Source organism: Rattus rattus, chromosome 16, assembly GCF_011064425.1.
Source record: "Rattus rattus isolate New Zealand chromosome 16, Rrattus_CSIRO_v1, whole genome shotgun sequence".
In the NCBI taxonomy this organism is placed as follows: domain Eukaryota; kingdom Metazoa; phylum Chordata; class Mammalia; order Rodentia; family Muridae; genus Rattus; species Rattus rattus.
In genome coordinates, this window is record NC_046169.1 from 1,641,355 (window position 1) to 1,660,055 (window position 18,701).

At 45.0% G+C, this 18,701-nt stretch overlaps 1 protein-coding gene across 1 annotated transcript; it reads right to left on the reverse strand.

Moving 5' to 3' along the window:
- Positions 1 to 390: 390 nt before the first annotated feature.
- On the reverse strand, positions 391 to 4,833 carry Clec4g (C-type lectin domain family 4 member G). Its single transcript, XM_032887129.1, has 9 exons — positions 4,710 to 4,833; positions 3,610 to 3,720; positions 2,892 to 2,945; positions 2,533 to 2,595; positions 2,315 to 2,419; positions 1,719 to 1,808; positions 1,392 to 1,540; positions 1,173 to 1,288; positions 391 to 529 (listed from the first exon to the last, which is right to left on the reverse strand). The coding sequence occupies exons 1-9, from the start codon at positions 4,762 to 4,764 to the stop codon at positions 391 to 393; spliced, it is 882 nt and encodes a 293-aa protein (XP_032743020.1). The 5' UTR covers positions 4,765 to 4,833.
- Between the last annotated feature and the right edge of the window lie 13,868 nt (positions 4,834 to 18,701).

Genomic DNA, 18,701 nt, shown 5'->3' on the forward strand with positions numbered 1-18,701 from the left:
CCCTCCCTCTCTCTCTCTCTCTCTCTCTCTCTCTCTCTCTCTCTCTCTCTCTCTCTCTCTTTCTCTCTCTCTCTCTCTCTCTCTGAAGATAGCTCCAAGTGAGTGGGGTAAGATGGGGGAATACAGGAAGATGGAGCAGCTCCTACACTGTGTCTAGGAAGGCAGGCAGGGGATCAGGTGATCAAGGTTTCAGAGCAGTGGTTTTTGAGACTGACAGATGAGACGGAAGGTTTAGGCTGTCTTGTGAGTTAGAGCTGGGGTCTCCAAAGCACGCACTGGTCAGGCTGAGCGGCTCTTATTAACTAACGGTGCCTCAGGAAAAATAGCCTTGGTAGTGGTCCTGGGGAGTAGGAGCCACACTTCTGCTTTACGCCGAGGCAATGGGCATGGTCAGCAACTGCTCCTCTTCTCGCAGATCCAGCCGTCCCTCTCATTGGCACATGGCGCATCATTCCACAGCCCCGAGTGCAGCATCATGACACAGTCCTCATGCCCTCCGGAATCGTTGGGCTCTCCAGAGTTCCAGTGGCTGTGGTGGTTCAGTGGGAGTGTTACTGGGACTGAGGACAGACCCAGGGTCAAACCTTCCTTTCCAAGGCTTGCTTGCTTGCTGCTTGGCTCTGCTGCAGACACTCTCAATGCCTAATTTGAGTTTATACCTGCACGGTACATTTGTAAGGTCCCAGAATTTAACCCTTGGTTAATTCCTAGGGTCTAGCATATCCATTCTTAAAAGGTTAGTTCAGGGGTTGAGGATACATCTCAGTGAAAAAGAGTGCTTGCTGTATAAACATAAAGACCCGAGTTCAAATCCCAAGTTGTCACCTAAAAAGCTGTATATGGTTGGACATGTGTTTGTAACCCAAGCAGGGAAGGGTTTGGAGACAGGACAGCCACTGAGGTTTCCTGGCTGTTAGTCAACCTAGATCCAGGTTCACTGAGAGAGCCTGTCTTTACTGGACTAAGGCAAGGAATAATAGCCTAGCCTACCCAGAGTTTCCCCCTAGCCATGAGCATGCATGGGTGTGCACAGTGACATATGCACTGTGCACAAGCCCATCAAAGCATCAACAATCCCCTCTCAGGAATTTAGTCTTTAGATACCCAAAAGCACTGTCCCTAGGGTCTAACTCAAACCCCTTTTCAAATTTCTCTTGGGGCCTTCTCCTTACCTGAAGGTGAGGGGAGCTCCGTCCACCCACTGGTAGCCTTGAATCTTGTTGAGGCGGCGATCTGCCCTCAGACCCAACCAATAGCCCCGGCCACGAGTATGCTGACTCAGGAAGCCCTGGAAGGGAGCGGACACGTCAGCCGGCCAAGTCGGCCAAACATCCTGACCACACCAGCTCAGGTAAACCCAGCGTCTCCTTTTCTAAGTCCCAACTGAGCACCTGCTCATTCAGGTCTCTGACAATCACCAGATGGGCACCTTGGCCTACACAGTAGCTTTGGGCTGTATCCCATATGGCCTGTGTCTCGGAGAAATAGTAGCAGGAACCTTGGAAGGGTAGCCATGATGGTGGGCACTGCTCACAGGAGCCTGTTGGGTGGGGAGGGTGAGAGAGAGGGGGGTGTGGATGGTGGAGCCATTGGAATGTGACAGAGGGTGTTGGATGTGTCTGGTGGTGGACAAGAGAAGCCTTGAGTGCCTCCCCCAGGCCCCCCCCCAGCTGAGTCCACCCCACCCCCCACCCCCGTCCCTAGTCTCTCTGGCTCACTGTTCTGACGCTTGGCAGTTTCCAGTGCCCGGAACAGCTCACTGCGGATGTTCTCACGGTCTCTGCTTGCTTTAGCCAAGTCCTGGGTCACTACAGGGTCAGCATAGTGGACATTTATAGTTGAAGTTAAAACTGGGACTTATGTATAGGTCAAAATAGATGTCAGTTCACGGTATCATGACCAAGAGTGACGTCAGTCTGAATGTGGTAGCCTCGGTTACTCCAGAAGGCTGAGGCAGAGGAGGATTGTAAGGTCAGAGCTAACTTGGACTACATGGAGAGAGTTTGAGATCATCCTTGACAACTTAGTGAGATCCTGTCTCAAAATAAAATGTAAAGCAAGTGCTGGTAATAAATTTGGGATTAGGGCACCTGCCTGGAATCCCACAGCAGGGGTCTTGGAGAGTAACTCAAAGGTACCCCTTAGAATCCTGCGCGGAGGGCTTGGGCATGACTCAGGTGTGGGAAGCCTACCTAGCATGTGAAGCCCTGGGTTCAGTCACCAGAGCCCCGAGGGTCCAGGACTGTACTACCGAGAGGCGTGTGGCTATGATTAGGGGTGAAGGTCAGGACCAGGGGTTGTGTTCGGCTCTCACCACGCTCTTGCAGATCTTTAAGGTTGCTCTCCTGCTCCATCACCTTAGCCTGTGTGTCCTTAAACTCCGCGAGTGTGGTTTGCAACTGCGCTTTCATCACGGAACCTATGTGGGGATGGGGCCACAGCCAGCCTCGCCCCCACTTGCCTCTCCCAACCCACCTGCCTCGTTTCCCAGCCCCTCAGCTTTCAAGCTTCCACCAAACCCGTGTTTCTTACAACAGTTCCTGCAGGCTCCGACATCATCCTTCAGGGAACTCAACATCACCTTCTGCTTTGAGGCTAGAATGACCCCACCACACACACACAAACTAGGTCAGAGGACACCCTTTTCTTTTCTTTCTTTTTTTTTTTTCTTTTCTTTTTTTCGGAGTTGGGGACCGAACACAGGGCCTTGTGCTTGCTAGGCAAGTGCTCTACCACTGAGCTAAATCCCCAACCCAGAGGACACCTTTTTCTAAACCGGGCAACCCTATTGCTGGAGGCTCAGCTATTCATTCCCCAGTCCCTCTTCCCTGGCAGTTCCTCCTCCCACCGCAAGGGTGCGCAGTGGCCCTGCTCTGAAGCTCTTCACGCACCATTTGTCCTCAGCAGGTCCTGGTGGTTGAGCAGCACCCTGAGCTGGCTGGAGGCTGCAGAGAGATGCAAGCAGGAATTGTGAAGCCTTCCCCTGCTCAGATGTGTGAGGATACGTGTGTTGTTACCCACGGAGGCATCGGCCAGGAATACAACACCCGGGTACGGACATGAGACATACATAATGCATACTAATGCTGTGACCCTTTAATATAGTTCATGCTGTGGAGATGACCTCCAACCATAAAATTAATTTCGTTGTTACTTCATAGCTTTAATTTTTCTGCTGTTTTGGATTTCCGTTCATAACATGTAGTTTATATCATGTAATCCATGTTTTCCGATGTCTTACGCAAACCCTGTGAAAGGGTCGTTCGATCCCCAAAGGGGTCGCGATGCTTGGGAACCATGGTTTACACTCATTGCCGTCCAGGACCCCATGTGGTGCATTGCCTAGGACACAAGTTTGGGCTTTACCTGTCAGGCAGCATAACTTGTTCCAGTAAAGGGATCACTCCGGGGGGTTGAAGCGATGGTTCAGAGTGGCTGTTGCAGAGAACCTAAGTTTGGTTTTTAATATCCGCACCCACATGCAATGGCTCACAACTGCCTCTAATTCCAGCTGTAGGGGATCTGATGCCATCTGTCCACTGTGGGCACTTGTACACCCGTGGTATAGCCTCAGACACATACATGTACACATAAAAATACATCACTCACCATTGGACAATAGGATGCTCAGAATGAGAGCCCACAGAACTGTGGCCACCAGGAAAGCCAGGACCAGGAAGAAAAGTCTTTCTTTGTAGCACTCCCAACGTCCCAGCTGCCCTAGTAGAACACAGATAAAGTCTGAATCCTTCCAGGACAGAGGGACAGACAGCTTAAGTACCCTCCTACCACCACATGACAGAGTTAGAATTATTATTATTTTTTTAATTTTTAATTTTTAAAATTTTTATTGGTTATTTTATTTGTTTGCATTTCAACAATCCCCCTTCCCAGTTCCCCTCCACAAACCCTATATCCCACCCCCTTCCTCCTGCTTCTATGAGGGTGCTTCCCTACAAACCTACCCACTCCTGCCTCAGTGCCCTAGACTTTCCCTATGCAGGGGCATTGAGCCTTCCCAGGTGGAGCAGAGACTGAGGAAAAGGCCATCCAGACACTGCCCCACCTGGGGATCCACCCATCTGCAGACACCAAACCCAGTCACTACTGCTGATGCCAAGAAGTGCTTGCTGACAGGAGCCTGATATAGCTGTCTCCTGAGAGGCTCTGCCAGAGTCTTACTGATACAGATGAGGATGCTTGCAGCTAACCATTGAATTGAGCACCAGGACCCCAGTGGAGGAGTTAGAGAAAGGACTGAAGGAGCTAAAGGGGTTTGCAACCCCATAGGAAGAACAATAGTATTAACCACCCAGATCTCCCCCGCCTCCTGCCCCCAGTCTCCAGAGCTCCCAGGGACTAAAGCATCAACCAAAGAGTACACATGACTCCACTGCTTATGTAGCAGTGTTAGAGTTCTTATACAATGCGACTGGAGTCTACACGTAACAAGGTGTGATACCTGCCCTGCAAACAGGTTTTCTGGGGAAGACTCTGGTGATGCCCTTTCTCAGTCCAGGATCCAGGACCCAGCCTGGGAAGTCCTCAAACCAGGATGTGATCTCCTTATGCCCATGGTGCAGGTACCACCATTCTGCAGTCCTGTCCACTCCTGTATGGCTCTGTCTCTTCTTCTCCCCCATACCCCTGCCCTCAACATTAGAACAGAAGAACCCATGGGGGAGGATGAGGTGATTTTTTTCTCCTACCTCTGGGGGCCTCTTCGATTACACTGCCCAACTTGCTGTACCCACCAGTGTTCATGATGGTGGTGGCATCTAGCCCCGGACAGAGATATAAATTTAAGTCTCCACCCTGGCCCCATCCTATCTCCCTCCCTCCCTTCCTTCCTTCCTTTTTATATCCGTGGCCTCAGTTCTTGTGTGTAGGAAGTGAGCTAATGGTCAGTCACAGTGTTGGCCAAGGCTGGGGCTGTGAGGGGCAGATCCAAGCTCTGTGGCTTGATCATTGTAGCTGTGTTTCCTGCTCAGAGGGTGTGAAGACCCATGTCTTGGCATCTGTGGAAGCATAGATCAGGAATACAACACCCGTGCATAGACAGGAGACATAATTAATTTATACACACAGTGCCAAGTAGATATGTGTTTGGTTTATACCAGTGGTTCTCTACCTTCTCTTTCTTTCTCTCACTCTCTCTCTGTGAGTGTGTGTGTGTGAGAGTGTGTGTGTGAGTGTGTGTGAGTGTGTGTGTGACTGTGTGAGAGTGTGTGTATGACTGTGTGAGTGTGTGTGTGTATGTGTGTGTGAGTGTGTGTGTGTGTGTGTGAGTGTGTGTGTGAGTGTGTGTGTGTGTGTGTGTGTGTGTGTGTGTGTGTGTGTGTGAGTGTGTGTGTGTGTGAGTGTGTGTGTGTGTGTGTGTGTGTGTGAGAGTGTGTGTGAGTGTGTGTGTGTGTGTGTGTGTGTGTGAGAGTGTGTGTGAGTGTGTGTGTGAGAGTGTGTGTGTATGTGTGTATGACTGAGTGAGGTGTGTTGAGTATGTGTGAGAGAGACGAGAGAGAGTGTGTGAGAGAGTGTGTGTGAGTGTGATATATATATATATATATATATATATATGTGAGAGAGAGAGAGAGAGAGAGAGAGAGTGTGAGAGAGTGTGGGTGTGTGTGTGTGTGTGTGTGTGAGTGTGTGTGAGAGTGTGTGTGTGTGTGAGTGTGTGGGTGTGTGTGTGTGTGTGTGTGTGTGTGGTGTGTGTGTGTGTGTGTGTGTGTGTGAGTGTGTGTGTGAGTGTGTGTGTGTGTGTGTGTGTGTGTGTGTGTGTGTGAGTGTGTGTGTGTGTGTGAGTGTGTGAGTGTGTGTGATTGTGGAGGCCAGAGGACAACTTGGGGTGTTGTTACCCAGGATTGCATTTATTTATTTAGCTATAGTGTGTGTTTAGGGTGCTTGCATAGGGTTAGAGATTCCTCTAATGTACATTGACCTGACAACCTGTGAGAGTTGGCTTTCTCTCTACACCATGTGGGTTCTGGGATCAAAGTCAAGTTGCCAAACTTTGCAGCAAACTCCATTATTCATTAAGCTGTCATGTTGGCCCTCATCCACCTTTTTTTTGAAACACGGTCTCTTAAAGGATATTTGATCACACTGTGAACTCAGAGATTGTGTTATTTACTAAAAAAAAAAAGCTGTTTCTAGTTGTGGTGTGGATCAGTCCTTAGCACACACCTCTAATCCCTCTGGCTTGAATGCAGACACACCCTTAGTAGACACCTTTAATCCCAAAAAGTGAAGCTAAAGTTTGTTTATAGAAGGAAGCACCCATGTTTGAAAGTGATGTCTAATTGAGTGGCAGAAAAAGTGACCAATTAGAGAAAGATCTGATAGAATAGGATACGCCCAACTCTCACAAGAGAGAGGAAAGGGAAGCTACTCAAGGGGTAGTGGAGACAGAGAGAGAGAGAGAGAGAGAGAGAGAGAGAGAGAGAGAGAGAGAGAGAGAGAGAGAGAGAGAGGAGGCAGTTTTATTGGGACAGGTTGTATAGGGACTTTTTTTTTTAACCCCATTTTGTCTCACCCAGAAACTAGGCCATAAACCATTTGCTCCAGCAGCAGACTCCAAGGTACAGGAACAAGACAATAAAATCCCTCACTCAGCTTAAAAGATAGCCAGCCACAGGAATGGGAGATATCTTTATCTTGGGATAGGATGTCTGTGCTCGGCAGCCCACCTTGTGTTAATCATTCAGGATGCAGGAATGCAGTCCACATGGGGCATCTTGGCACCTAGTGATGAGTTCTTAGATTACCGAACTCGAACAATAAAGTAAAACCCGGCCTTTGGAAGTGCTCTGCTTCTGCAGCTGACCTGTCTGCAAGAGGCTAGGTTTCTGCTTTATCACCTCACAGTAAAGCAGCAGGAGGCTCTAAGTCTCAGGAAAGCAGGGGAGGGAGGAGGCCTGTCTCTGCTGTCAGCACTTGTACACTCTCAGAAGGTGTGTTCACATGAAAGAAAACTCACTCCGAGTTGGCGTGTGAATTCAGGCTATAAATTGAACAGGAGGTTTTAACAGAGAATGCCTTCGTGCAATTCTCTGGCTTGACATTCACCACTTGCATTACAGGGTCATGGAAAGTTTACGACTATAACTAAGCCATCCTCGAAGTTTTATTTAGACACACTCAGTCAGTATCTTATTTCCCATTTTTGCACCTGGGGTCCTGTGGTGTATGTCTTCTTTATGTCCTTTCGGTTAATGGTTTCTGTAACCCCTTGGAATGTGCCCTAAATTTCAGAAGTCTCAAACAATTAAGCAGCTCTGCTATAAAAAGGGCTCAAATGTTTTTGTCAGGGTCCCATTGTAAAATGATGGTGACCCTTGCGTGCTGGCTGCTTGTGAAGAATAAACACTCTTTGTCTTTGCATCCTATCCCAGTCTTGGGTTTTCCTTCAGCCATTTTTGGACCCTTACAGTTGCAGAGAGCAAGCTAGCTATAGATGAAGAAGAAACAAACCAGAGACTAAGGAAAGCTAGAAGTTTAGTACAGATTCCCAGAGTTAGTTTGAGGCCAAGCAGAGCTATCCAGGAGAGGGTGAGAGAAGCCAGATTTAATCAGTCAGCTTGGAGAGGAGTTTGAGCTAGAACAGCTAAGTTGAACCAGTCAGCCAGAGCTCAGAAATTGAACCAGGAAAGGGCAAGCTTATTCGGCAGCTCGTCTCAGAGGTTGAAAACATTCTAGACCTAGATAAGATTGTACAGAGGCTGGAAGCTTCCCCAACTAGGCCCAGGTTAGCACACTGAGGCAGTAGGCCTCATAGATGGCAATTAATATAGAAGAATACAAGTTACATTTACAAGGATGCATGACATCAACCTTCCCCATGCACAGGTGTCATCACTGAGGATCAAATTTAGGTCCTCATGCTTGCAAGGCACACATTTTCCTGACTGAGCTGTGTCCCAAGCTCTGGTCTCTGTCTCTTATTGGCTTAGCTTTCTCCCAAGGGGGAAACACTGCATTAGCCAAGTGTCTCAGGACTCTGCTAGATCCTGAGAAAGCTCCTTAGGTGTGGCCTTGAAAGCCAGCTCAACCCCAAAGGTGTTGGTCAAACTTTGTACTTGACTTTACTGTGATTTTAGCTGACACTGGTCAGAAAGGAGCAGAAGTGGGTTCTCGTGCTGGGGATGATGGGAAATGGCCTTGGGTTGTTGTGTACTTCAAAAGTTTTCTCCTTTGTGAAAAAGGAAGAGCAGTGACAGGGCTTCCTCCAAAGGGTAATAAGCTGTAATAAGGAGCTAACGTTATGAGGCTGGGAGGCAGGTCAGGTTACAAAGTGCTGCTGTGAATACATGAGGGCCTGAATCTGATCTCTAGTCCTCATGGAAAAGCTGGGTGAGGTCGAATGTGTTTGTAACCCCAGCACTGGGGAAGTGGACATAGGGAAGTCCATGGAGCTTGCTGACCAACCAGGATAGATAGCCTGGGAGGTCCAGGTCTCTGTAAGAGTTGTTATCTCAGAAACAAGGTGGGGGTCAGTGAGATGGCTCATCTGGCAAAGGTACCTGCTTGCTAACATGTGTTTGAGTCTACATGGTAGAAGGAGAGAACCAACTTCTAAAAGTTTTCCTTGACATTCACATGTGTACTGTGGCCTGTGTGGGCACACATGCACGTGTAAACCTGTACACAAGTAAATAAATAAATATAATTGAAAATGAACACACATACACACACACACACACCACCACCACCACCACCACCACCACCACCACCACCACCACCACATACACACGAAAAACATGTGCAACTCCTCAGAAAGAACACCTCAGGTTGACTTCTGGCTGCCACATATATGTGCTGAAGTAGAAGGATTTAGGTAGAATTTAGAGATTAAGGGTCAGCCAGGATTATAATGCAATGAACCCAAGTCTCAAAACCAAAACCAAACCAAACTCCCAGAGCTCAATAAAACCCTCTTCAATAAACCATGAACAACCATGAAGCTGGAGTTGCAGCTAAGTTAGAATACTTGCCTACCGTGCACAGAGCCCTGGGTAGGACCCCCAAGGGGAATGAAGTGGGTGTGGTTTTGCACCTGTAATCGGAGCACAGGGAAGGCAAGTCAAAATGATCAGACGTGGAACTGATACCTTCTCACAGTTCCCTGCACCCGAATCCCGTGGGGAAGAGAGCTGACCACCCAGGAGTGCAGACATCCTGAGACCGCAGGACAGACTGCCACCTCTGCACACCTCTGCCCACATCCCTGGTCCAAGGGGAAACTGCACAGTGCCTCTGGACACAGGGATACAGGAACAGACAGCCGCTGGTACCCGTGGTTCTGGTCTGTGCCCAGGACCGAACTGAACCAGCTAAGCAGCTCCCTGCACCCAAATCCCATGGGGGAGAGAGCTGGATCCTCAGAAGTGTGGATACTGCTGAGAAGTCAGAGAACACTACCCTCTACCCACAGTCCAGACCCAAGAGGGAATCTCACAGTGCCAACTGTGCCTGCTGGGTGCAAGGACCTGGGAGCAATCAGGGGCAGGACCCTTTGATTCCTGCCCACACCGAGAGCTGGAAGACAGTCTCCAGGGGCACGGACACACCTGAAATCAGAGCACCTGTTCTCAGGAAAGGCTAGAAGAAAACAGGAAAACAGTTCTACAGGAGTGCTGACACAGAGGCCTACAGCAGGGTCAAGTCACTCTCAGAAACAGCAAGACAAGCAAACACAAGAGACAACCCAATGGCTAGAGGCAAGCACAGGAACCTAAGCAACAGACACCAAGACTACTTGGCATCATCAGAGCCCAGTTCTCCCACCAAAGAAAATACTGGATATCCAAACACACCAGAAAAGCAAGATTTAGATTTAAAATCACATGTTTTGATAATGATGGAGGACTTTTTTTTTTTTATCTTTATTAACTTGGGTATTTCTTATTTACATTTCCATTGTTATTCCCTTCCCGGTTTCAGGCCAACATCCCCCCAACCCCTCCCCCCCCTCCCTTCTCTATGGGTGTTCCCTCCCCATCCTACCCCATTACCACCCTCCCCAACAATCACTTTCACTGGGGTTTAGTCTTGGCAGGACCAAGGGCTCCCCCTTCCACAGGTGCTCTTACTAGGCTATTCATTGCTACCTATGCGGTTGGAGCCCAGGGTCAGTCCATGTATAGTCTTTGGGTAGTGGCTTAGTACCCGGAAGCTCTAGTTGGTTGGCATTGTTGTTCATATGGGGTCTCAAGCCCCTTCAAGCTCTTTCAGTTCTTTCTAAGATTCCTTCAACGGGGGTCCTGTTCTCAGTTCCATGGTTTAATGAGGGCATTCGCCTATGTATTTGCTGTATTCTGGCTGTGTCTCTCAGGAGAGATCTACATCTGGTTCCTGTCTGCCTGCACTTCTTTGCTTCATCCATCTTATCTAGTTTGGTGGCTGTATATATATGGGTCACATGTGGGGCAGACTCTGAATGGATGTTCCTTCTGCCTCTGTTCTAAACTTTGCCTTCCTATTCCCTCCTAAAGGTATTCTTGTTCTCTTTTTAAAGAAGGAGTGAAGCATTTGCATTTTGGTCATCCTTCTTGAGTTTCATGTGTTCTGTGCATCTAGGGTAATTCAAGCATTTGGGCTAATATCCACTTATCAATGAGTGCATACCATGTGTGTTTTTCTGTGATTGGGTTACCTCACTCAGGATGATATTTTCCAGTTCCATCCACTTGCCTATGAATTTCATAAAGTCATTGTTTTTGATAGCTGAGTAGTATTCCATTGTGTAGATGTACCACATTTTCTGTATCTATTCCTCTGTTGAAGGGTATCTGGGTTCTTTCCAGCTTCTGACTATTATAAATAAGGCTGCTATGAACATGTGTCTTTGTTATATGTTGGGGAACCCAAGAGAGATATAGCTGGGTCCTCAGGTAGTTCAATGTCTAATTTTCTGAGGAACCTCCAGACTGATTTCTAGAATGGTTGTACCAGTCTGCAATCCCACCAACAATGGAGGAGTGTTCCTCTTTCTCCACATCCTCCCCAGCATCTGCTGTCACCTGAGTTTTTGATCTTAGCCATTCTGACTGGTGTGAGATGGAATCTCAGGGTTGTTTTGATTTGCATTTCCCTTATGACTAAAGATGTTGAACATTTCTTTAGGTGTTTCTCAGCCATTTGGCATTCCTCAGCTGTGAATTCCTTGTTTAGCTCTGAACCCCATTTTTAATAGGGTTATTTGTCTCCCTGTGGTCTAACTTCGCGAGTTCTTTGTATATTTTGGATATAAACTCTCTATCAGTTGTAGGATTGGTAAAGATCTTTTCCCAATCTGTTGGTTGCCGTTTTGTCCTAACAACAGTGTCCTTTGCCTTACAGAAGCTTTGCAGTTTTATGAGATCTCATTTGTCGATTCTTGATCTTAGAGCATAAGCCATTGGTGTTTTGTTCAGGAAATTTTCTCCAGTGTCCATGTGTTTGAGATTCTTCCCCACTTTTTCTTCTATTAGTTTGAGTGTATCTGGTTTGATGTGGAGGTCCTTGATCCACTTGGACTTAAGCTTTACAGGATGATAAGCATGGATCAATCTGCATTCTTCTACATGCTGACCTCCAGTTGAACCAGCACCATTTGCTGAAAATGCAATCTTTTTTCCATTGGAAGGTTTTGGCTCCTTTGTTAAAAAACAAGTGACCATAGGTGTGTGGGTTCATTTCTGGGTCTTCAATTCTATTCCACTGGTCTATCTGTCTGTCTCTGTACCAATACCATGCAGTTTTTAAATGATGGAGGGCTTTAAGAAAGACATAAAGAACTCCCTTAAAGAAATGCAGGAAAAAACAAGTAAACAAGTAGAAGCCCTTAGAGAGGAAATACAAAAATCCCTGAAAGAATTACAGGAAAACACAACCAAACAGGTGAAGGAATTGAAAATGGAAATAGAAACAATAAAGAAAGCACAAAGGGAGACAACCCTGAATATAGAAAACTTAAGGAAGAGGCAAGGAGCCATAGATACAAGCATCACCAACAGAATACAAGAGATAGAAGAGAGACTCTCAGGGGCAGAAGATACCATAGAAAACATTGACACAACTGTCAAAGATAATGTAAAACACAAAAAGCTCCTAGACCAAAATATACAGGAAATCCAGGACACAATGAGAAGATCAAACCTAAGGATAATAGGTATAGTAGAAAATGAAGACTCCCAACTTAAAGGGCCAGTAAATATATTCAACAAAATTATAGAAGAAAACTTCCCTAACCTAAAGAAAGAGGTGCCCATAAACATACAAGAAGCCTACAGAACTCCAAATATATTGGACTAGAAGAGAAATTCCTCCTGTCACATAATAGTTAAAACAGCAAATACACAAAACAAAGAAAGAATATGAAAAGCAGTAAGGGAAAAAGGAAAAGTGACATATAAAGGCAGACCTATAAGAATTACACCAGACTTCTCACCAGAGACTATGAAAATCAGAAGATCCTGGACAGATGTCATACAGACCCAAAGAGAACACACATGTCAGCCCAAATTACTGTATCTAGCAAAACTTTCAATTAACATAGATGGAGAAACAAAGATATTCCATGCCAAAACCGAATATGCAATATCTTTCTACAAATCCAGCCCTACAAAGGATAATAGATGGAAAACTCCAACACAAGGAGAGAAACTACACCATATAGAAAGCAAGAATATAATTTCCTTGCAATGAAACAAAAAGAGAGAAAAGCAAACATAATTCTACCTCCAACAACAAAAATAACAGGAAGCGACAATCACTATTCCTTAATATCTCTCAACATCAATGGACTCAGTTCCCCAATACAAAGACGTAGACTAACAGAATAGATATATAAAGAGGACCCAGCATTTTGCTGCATGTAGGAATGTCCTCAGGGACAAAGACAGACACTACCTCAGAGTAAATGGCTGGAGATCAACTCTCCAAGCAAATGGTCTGAAGAAACAAGCTGGAGTTGCCATTCTAATATCAAATAAAATTGATTTTCAACCAAAAGTTATTTAAAAAGATAAGAAAGGACACTTCATATTCATCAAAGGAAAAATCCACAAGATGAACTCTCAATCCTAAATATCTATGCTCCAAATGCAAGGGCACCTACATTCATAAAAGAAACCTTACTAAAGCTCAAAGCACATATTGTACGTCACACGATAATAGTAGGAGATTTCAACACCCCACTCTCATCACTGGACAGATCATGGAAACAGAAATTAAACAGAGACATAGAGAAACTAACAGAAGTTATGAACCAAATGGATTTAACAGATATTTATAGAATATTCTGTCCTAAAACAAAAGGATATACCTTTTTCTCAGCACCTTATGGAACTTTCTCCAAAATCGACCATATAATTGGTCACAAAACAGGCCTCAACAGATACAGGAAAATAGAAATAATCCCACGCATTCTATCAGATCACCACACACTAAGACCAGACTAAGACTGGTCTTCAATAACAACAATAATGACAGAAAGCCCACATATACATGGAAGTTGAACAATGCTCTACTCAATGACAACTTTGTCAAGGAAGACATAAAGAAAGAAATTAAAGACTTAGAATTTAATGAAAATGAAGAAACAACATTCTCAAACTTATGGGACACAATAAAGCAGTACTAAGAGGAAAATTCAAAGCTCTGAGTGCCTGAAAAAAGGAACAGGAGAGAGCATATGTCAGCAGCTTGACAGCACACCTAAAAACTCTAGAACAAAAAGAAATAAATAAACCCAAGAAGAGTAGAAGGCAGGAAATAATCAAACTCAAAGCTGAAATCAACCAAGTAGAAAAGAAAAGGACCATACAAAGAATCAACAAAACCAGGAGCTGATTCTTTGAGGAAATCAACAAGATAGATAAACCCTTAGTCTGACTAACCAGAGAACACAGAGAGTATGTCCAAACTAACAAAATCAGAACTGAAAAGGAAGGCATAACAACAGAATCTGAAGAAATTAAAAACAATCAGATCCTACTACAAAAGCCTATATTCAACAAAACTTGAAAATCTGCAGGAAATGGACAATTTTCTCGACAGATACCAGGTACCAAAGTTAAATCAGGAACAAATAAACCATCTAAACAACCCCATAACTCCTAAAGAAATAGAAGCAGTTATTAAAGGTCTCCCAACCAAAAGAGCCCAGGTCCAGATGATTTCAGTGCAGAATTCTATCAGATCTTCATAGAAGACCTCATACCAATACTGTCCAAACTATTCCACAAAATAGAAACAGAGTGCTACCAAATTCCTTCTATGACGCCACAATTACTCTTATACCAAAACCACACAAAGACCCAACAAAGAAAGAGAACTTCAGACCAATTTCCCTTATGAATATTGACGCAAAAATACTCAATAAAATTCTTGCAAACCGAATCCAAGAACACATCAAAATGATCATCCATCATGACCAAGTAGGCTTCATCCCAGGGATGCAGGGATGGTTCAATATTCAAAAATCCATCAATGTAATCCACCATATAAACAAACTCAAAGATAAGAACCACATGGTCATTTCATTAGATGCTGAGAAAACATTTGACAAAATTCAACACCCCTTCACGATAAAAGTCCTGGAAAGAATAGGAATTAAAGGCCCATACCTAAACATAGTAAAAGCCATATACAGCAAACAGTAGCTAACATTAAACTAAATGGAGAGAAACTTGAAGCAATCCCACTAAAATCAGGGACCAGACAAGTCTGCCCACTCTCTCCCTACTTATTCAATATAGTTCTTGAATTCCTAGCCAGAGCAATCAGACAGTGAAACGAGGTCAAAGACATACAAATTAGAAGGGAAGAAATCAATATTTGCAGATGATATGATATTATACTTAAGCGACCCCAAAAGTTCCACCAGAGAACTATGTAACCTGATAAACAACTTCAGCAAAGTGGCTGGTATAAAATTAACTCAACTAAATCAGTAGCCTTCCTTTCCTCAAAGGATAAACAGGCTGAGAAAGAAATTAAGGACATGACAACCTTCACAATAGTCCCAAATAACATAAAGTCATCTTTGTGTGACTTTAACCAAGCAAGTGAAAGATCTGTATGACAAGAACTTCAAATCTCTGAAGAAAGAAACTGAGGAAGATCTCAGAAGATGGAAAGATCTCCCATGCTCATGGGTTGGCAGGATTAATATAGTAAAGATGGCCATTTTGCCAAAAGCAATCTACAGATTCAATGCAATCCCCATCAAAATTCCTACTCAATTCTTTATAGAGATAGAAAGAGCAATTTGCAAATTCATTTGGATTATTGGGGGGGGCAGTAAGGGGATGTATGGGGCAGGGGGAGTGGAAGGAATGGGGGCCTATGGACAGGAAACCGGGAAGGGGAATAACATTTAAAATGTAAGTTAAGAAAGATATCTAATAAAATATTTAAAAAAATGATCAGAAAAAAAAATGATCAGACGTTCAGGTTGATTCTGGGTACCCAGTAAGTTTGAGGCCAGCCTGGGCTACCTGAGTCCTGGCACAAAAAACCAACTCAAACCCAAAGCCCAAGTCAACAGTAAACTTCTCCAACCGCTAAATGCAATGCGTTCTTTAAACTAATATTGGGTATCTGATGTTCGACAGAAGTTTCTCTGGTAATTGGGTTGAACCAATGAACAAATTCCTTCTTCCTGGGTGATAATATTTCACAGGCTGGTCAGGGGAGACAGACACTGTGTTAGATTTATCATAGGTGGGAAAGGGGCCAATGGGGCCACAAGCTTCTACCAGGAACTGTTGGAAGTTGAGAGTCGCTTGGAGGGGAGCATTATTTTCTTGAGTGCTACAGCCACTGGGTGCTTACCCTGCTCCTGTAAATAAACAATGTCCTGCCTGGGCCCACGGAAGCAACCCTAGCTAAACTCAGTGGGCCACACTCTACAGGAAGACCTAGCCATGGGAGGGGAACTCATCCCTGAGAAGGCTTTCAGTGGGAGAGGGAGGGGGATGGAGGGATGAAGATGACCAAATGGGATTATGTAAATACACTTTCAACTTTCAAACAAAAAACCCTTTTAAACAATAAAAAAATTATAAAAAGCATGTTAGACTGCTCAGTGGTTAAAAGTGTGTTCTTTTTGCAGAAGATCCCACTTCAGTCCCAGCACCCAAGTTAGGTGGCTCACGACTACCTGTAACTCCAGAGATCTAATGTCTCTACCCTCAAACGCACATACCCTCCCCCATATACACCTCCGTATACACCCCCATATACATGGTTGAAAATTAATAAACATAACCATGAAATTTAAAAGAAAAACCTTTATCAAAATAGCTAAGCTATAAGACCAACATCCGTGTCCAGCAACAAAGGAGTGGATGGAGAAACACTGTTTATAAAGTCATAAAGGATAAATTAATGTCATTTACAGGAAAATGGGTGCAAGTGAATTAAGTCAGCTTCAGGAAGACAAATATTGAATGTTTTCGTGGGTTCTAGATTTTATGGTTATGTAAAAACCACGAATGTATACATAACAAGAAAGTAGAAGTGAAACTCTGCAGGGTAAAGAAAGGGACTAAGAGCAGGGGGAGTGGTGGGAATGGGGAGGCAAGGGATGTGTTCAATGCACGCTATGTACCTGCCTAAAATTGTGCTTATGTAACGCATCACCTGTGTAACAAACACATACAATGGAAATCTAAAATGAAAAACAAAACAAAATACCTCAGAGCTGGGAGTGGTGGTGAACTTCTGGAATCCCATGGTTGAGAGACTGTGTCGAGAGGGTCGTGAGTTCAAGCCTGGCCTGGCCCACATTATGGATTTCTAGGACAGTCTAAACTGCGTACTGTAGGATGATGTCATTATGCAGGTGAAAGCAGACAAGATAAAATGAGGCCTATCATTGGACAAGAAGGGAGGGAGGTGGGAACACCCTCCCACCTTTTGAAAGGGTGGGAGGAGAGAGAGAGAGAGAGAGACTGAGCAAGGAGAAGGAGCAGGGAGAACATGGTGACAGATGTTAAGATTCTTCTCTGTGCATAGATACAGGTTGTTAGGACTATTTTTAGGGATGGGTATGTATGGGATTTTGTGTGGTCTAGATGAGCAAATTATATCTTATCAATTGGATCAGAGGTTATTGTGTGGTGTGTTCTTTCATGTGGTGACTTAGTTGAGTTCAAGAGAGTGTGTGGTGGCAGGACGCACTGGGCTCTCCACAGAATTGAGATGTGTGCGCCTGGCGTGGTAACGACCCACCAAGGAAAGTGAGTGAACGCATTGCGGACCGCCCAGGTCAGAGGGAGCCCGGGAGAGAAATCGCAGAGCAGTGCACTCGGGAACCGGTCTCGACACACGTTTTTTATTTTTACCGCAACAGCACACAATGAGAGTGTTTTCTCAATCAGTAAACACAGCAAAGAAAACCAGCATGAAAGGAAAAGGGAAGTTACTGAGGTGGGAAAGAGAAGGGGGAATAGTGAAAGAAGATGGTGCTATCAAAGGCACTTGCTATGAAGCCTGATGATCTGAGTTTGATCCTTGGAACCCACCCACCGTCCCAGGAGTCCTCTGACTCATGCGTGTGTTTGGCAGCCACCTACTCGAACAGCTGGACACACTCACACAAATACACTATAAAAAGCAAAAGATGTAGCATCTTGCTCGTGATCCTAGTGCTGAGGGCTGGTGGACCCCAGGGGCTTGTTCTAAGCCAATGAGAGACTCCGTGGCAAAGAGTAAATATCTCTATCCAGTACGCCAAACCCACTTACAAAACTCAAAAGAAACAAGCACACAACAACAACAACAACAACAGCAACAACAACAACAAAAACATAATCGAGGAGCTCTTAGGCGTTGTGGGGCGGGTGTTTGGAAACCTGCCATTGCTGCTTACATACATCGACATAACACCAAGCTGCCTTCTGAATATCTATGTTAGCACCCACAGATAAAGGCTTTAATCAGAGAAACCTCTCTTGGCAGATACAGAGGTGAGTGCAGACATCTGTGGTGAAAGACTCTGAAAATAAAGGGCAGTTGAGATCTCAACGCAGGGAGGACGTTTTTGTACACTGTGTAATGTTTACCCTTGTGTTATTCAAATGCGGATTTCTCTTTTCTATTACGGAAAAAGTGTGTATTTATTCTGTCCTTTTGATGATGTTATAGTGTTTATTATTCACTTTACATCCCTATCCCTGCCTCATCCCTCCTCACACAATACCTTCCCTCCTCCCCCTTCTCCTTCTCTGAGAGTGTGAAGTCCCCCTCCCCCTCCTTGGAATCCTACAACTCTGGCTCATCAAATCTCTGCAGGGCTAGGTACATAGGCTGACTTCTCTGCCGTTATGTCTTGTTTCAATCTCGAAACGACATTGCAATGCTTATACCAAGGATCTCCTGCCTTGAGTTTATGTAATCCAATGCTAAGAATTGTTTACACAAATGTGGTTTCAAGATGGAACAAGGCTTGAGGGCAGAGAAACCAGCATTTGAATAACAGAAGGGTAAACTTTGCACACAGTAGAAAAACATTATGCCTACAGCTCTATCTTAAAGAGGACGTCCCTTCCTTAGGGCTGAGGAAACGTGGAAAAGGGGCAAGAAGAGCGTGCAAGCAGAAGGGCCACTGTTTAGAGGCTCTAGCAGGGGAGCGTGGCTTCCTGCACACCCTTGACTTAAGATGAGTCTGTGTCTACAGGAAAGAGTTTCCTCCTCTGCTGAGCGTGCAGGGTTGG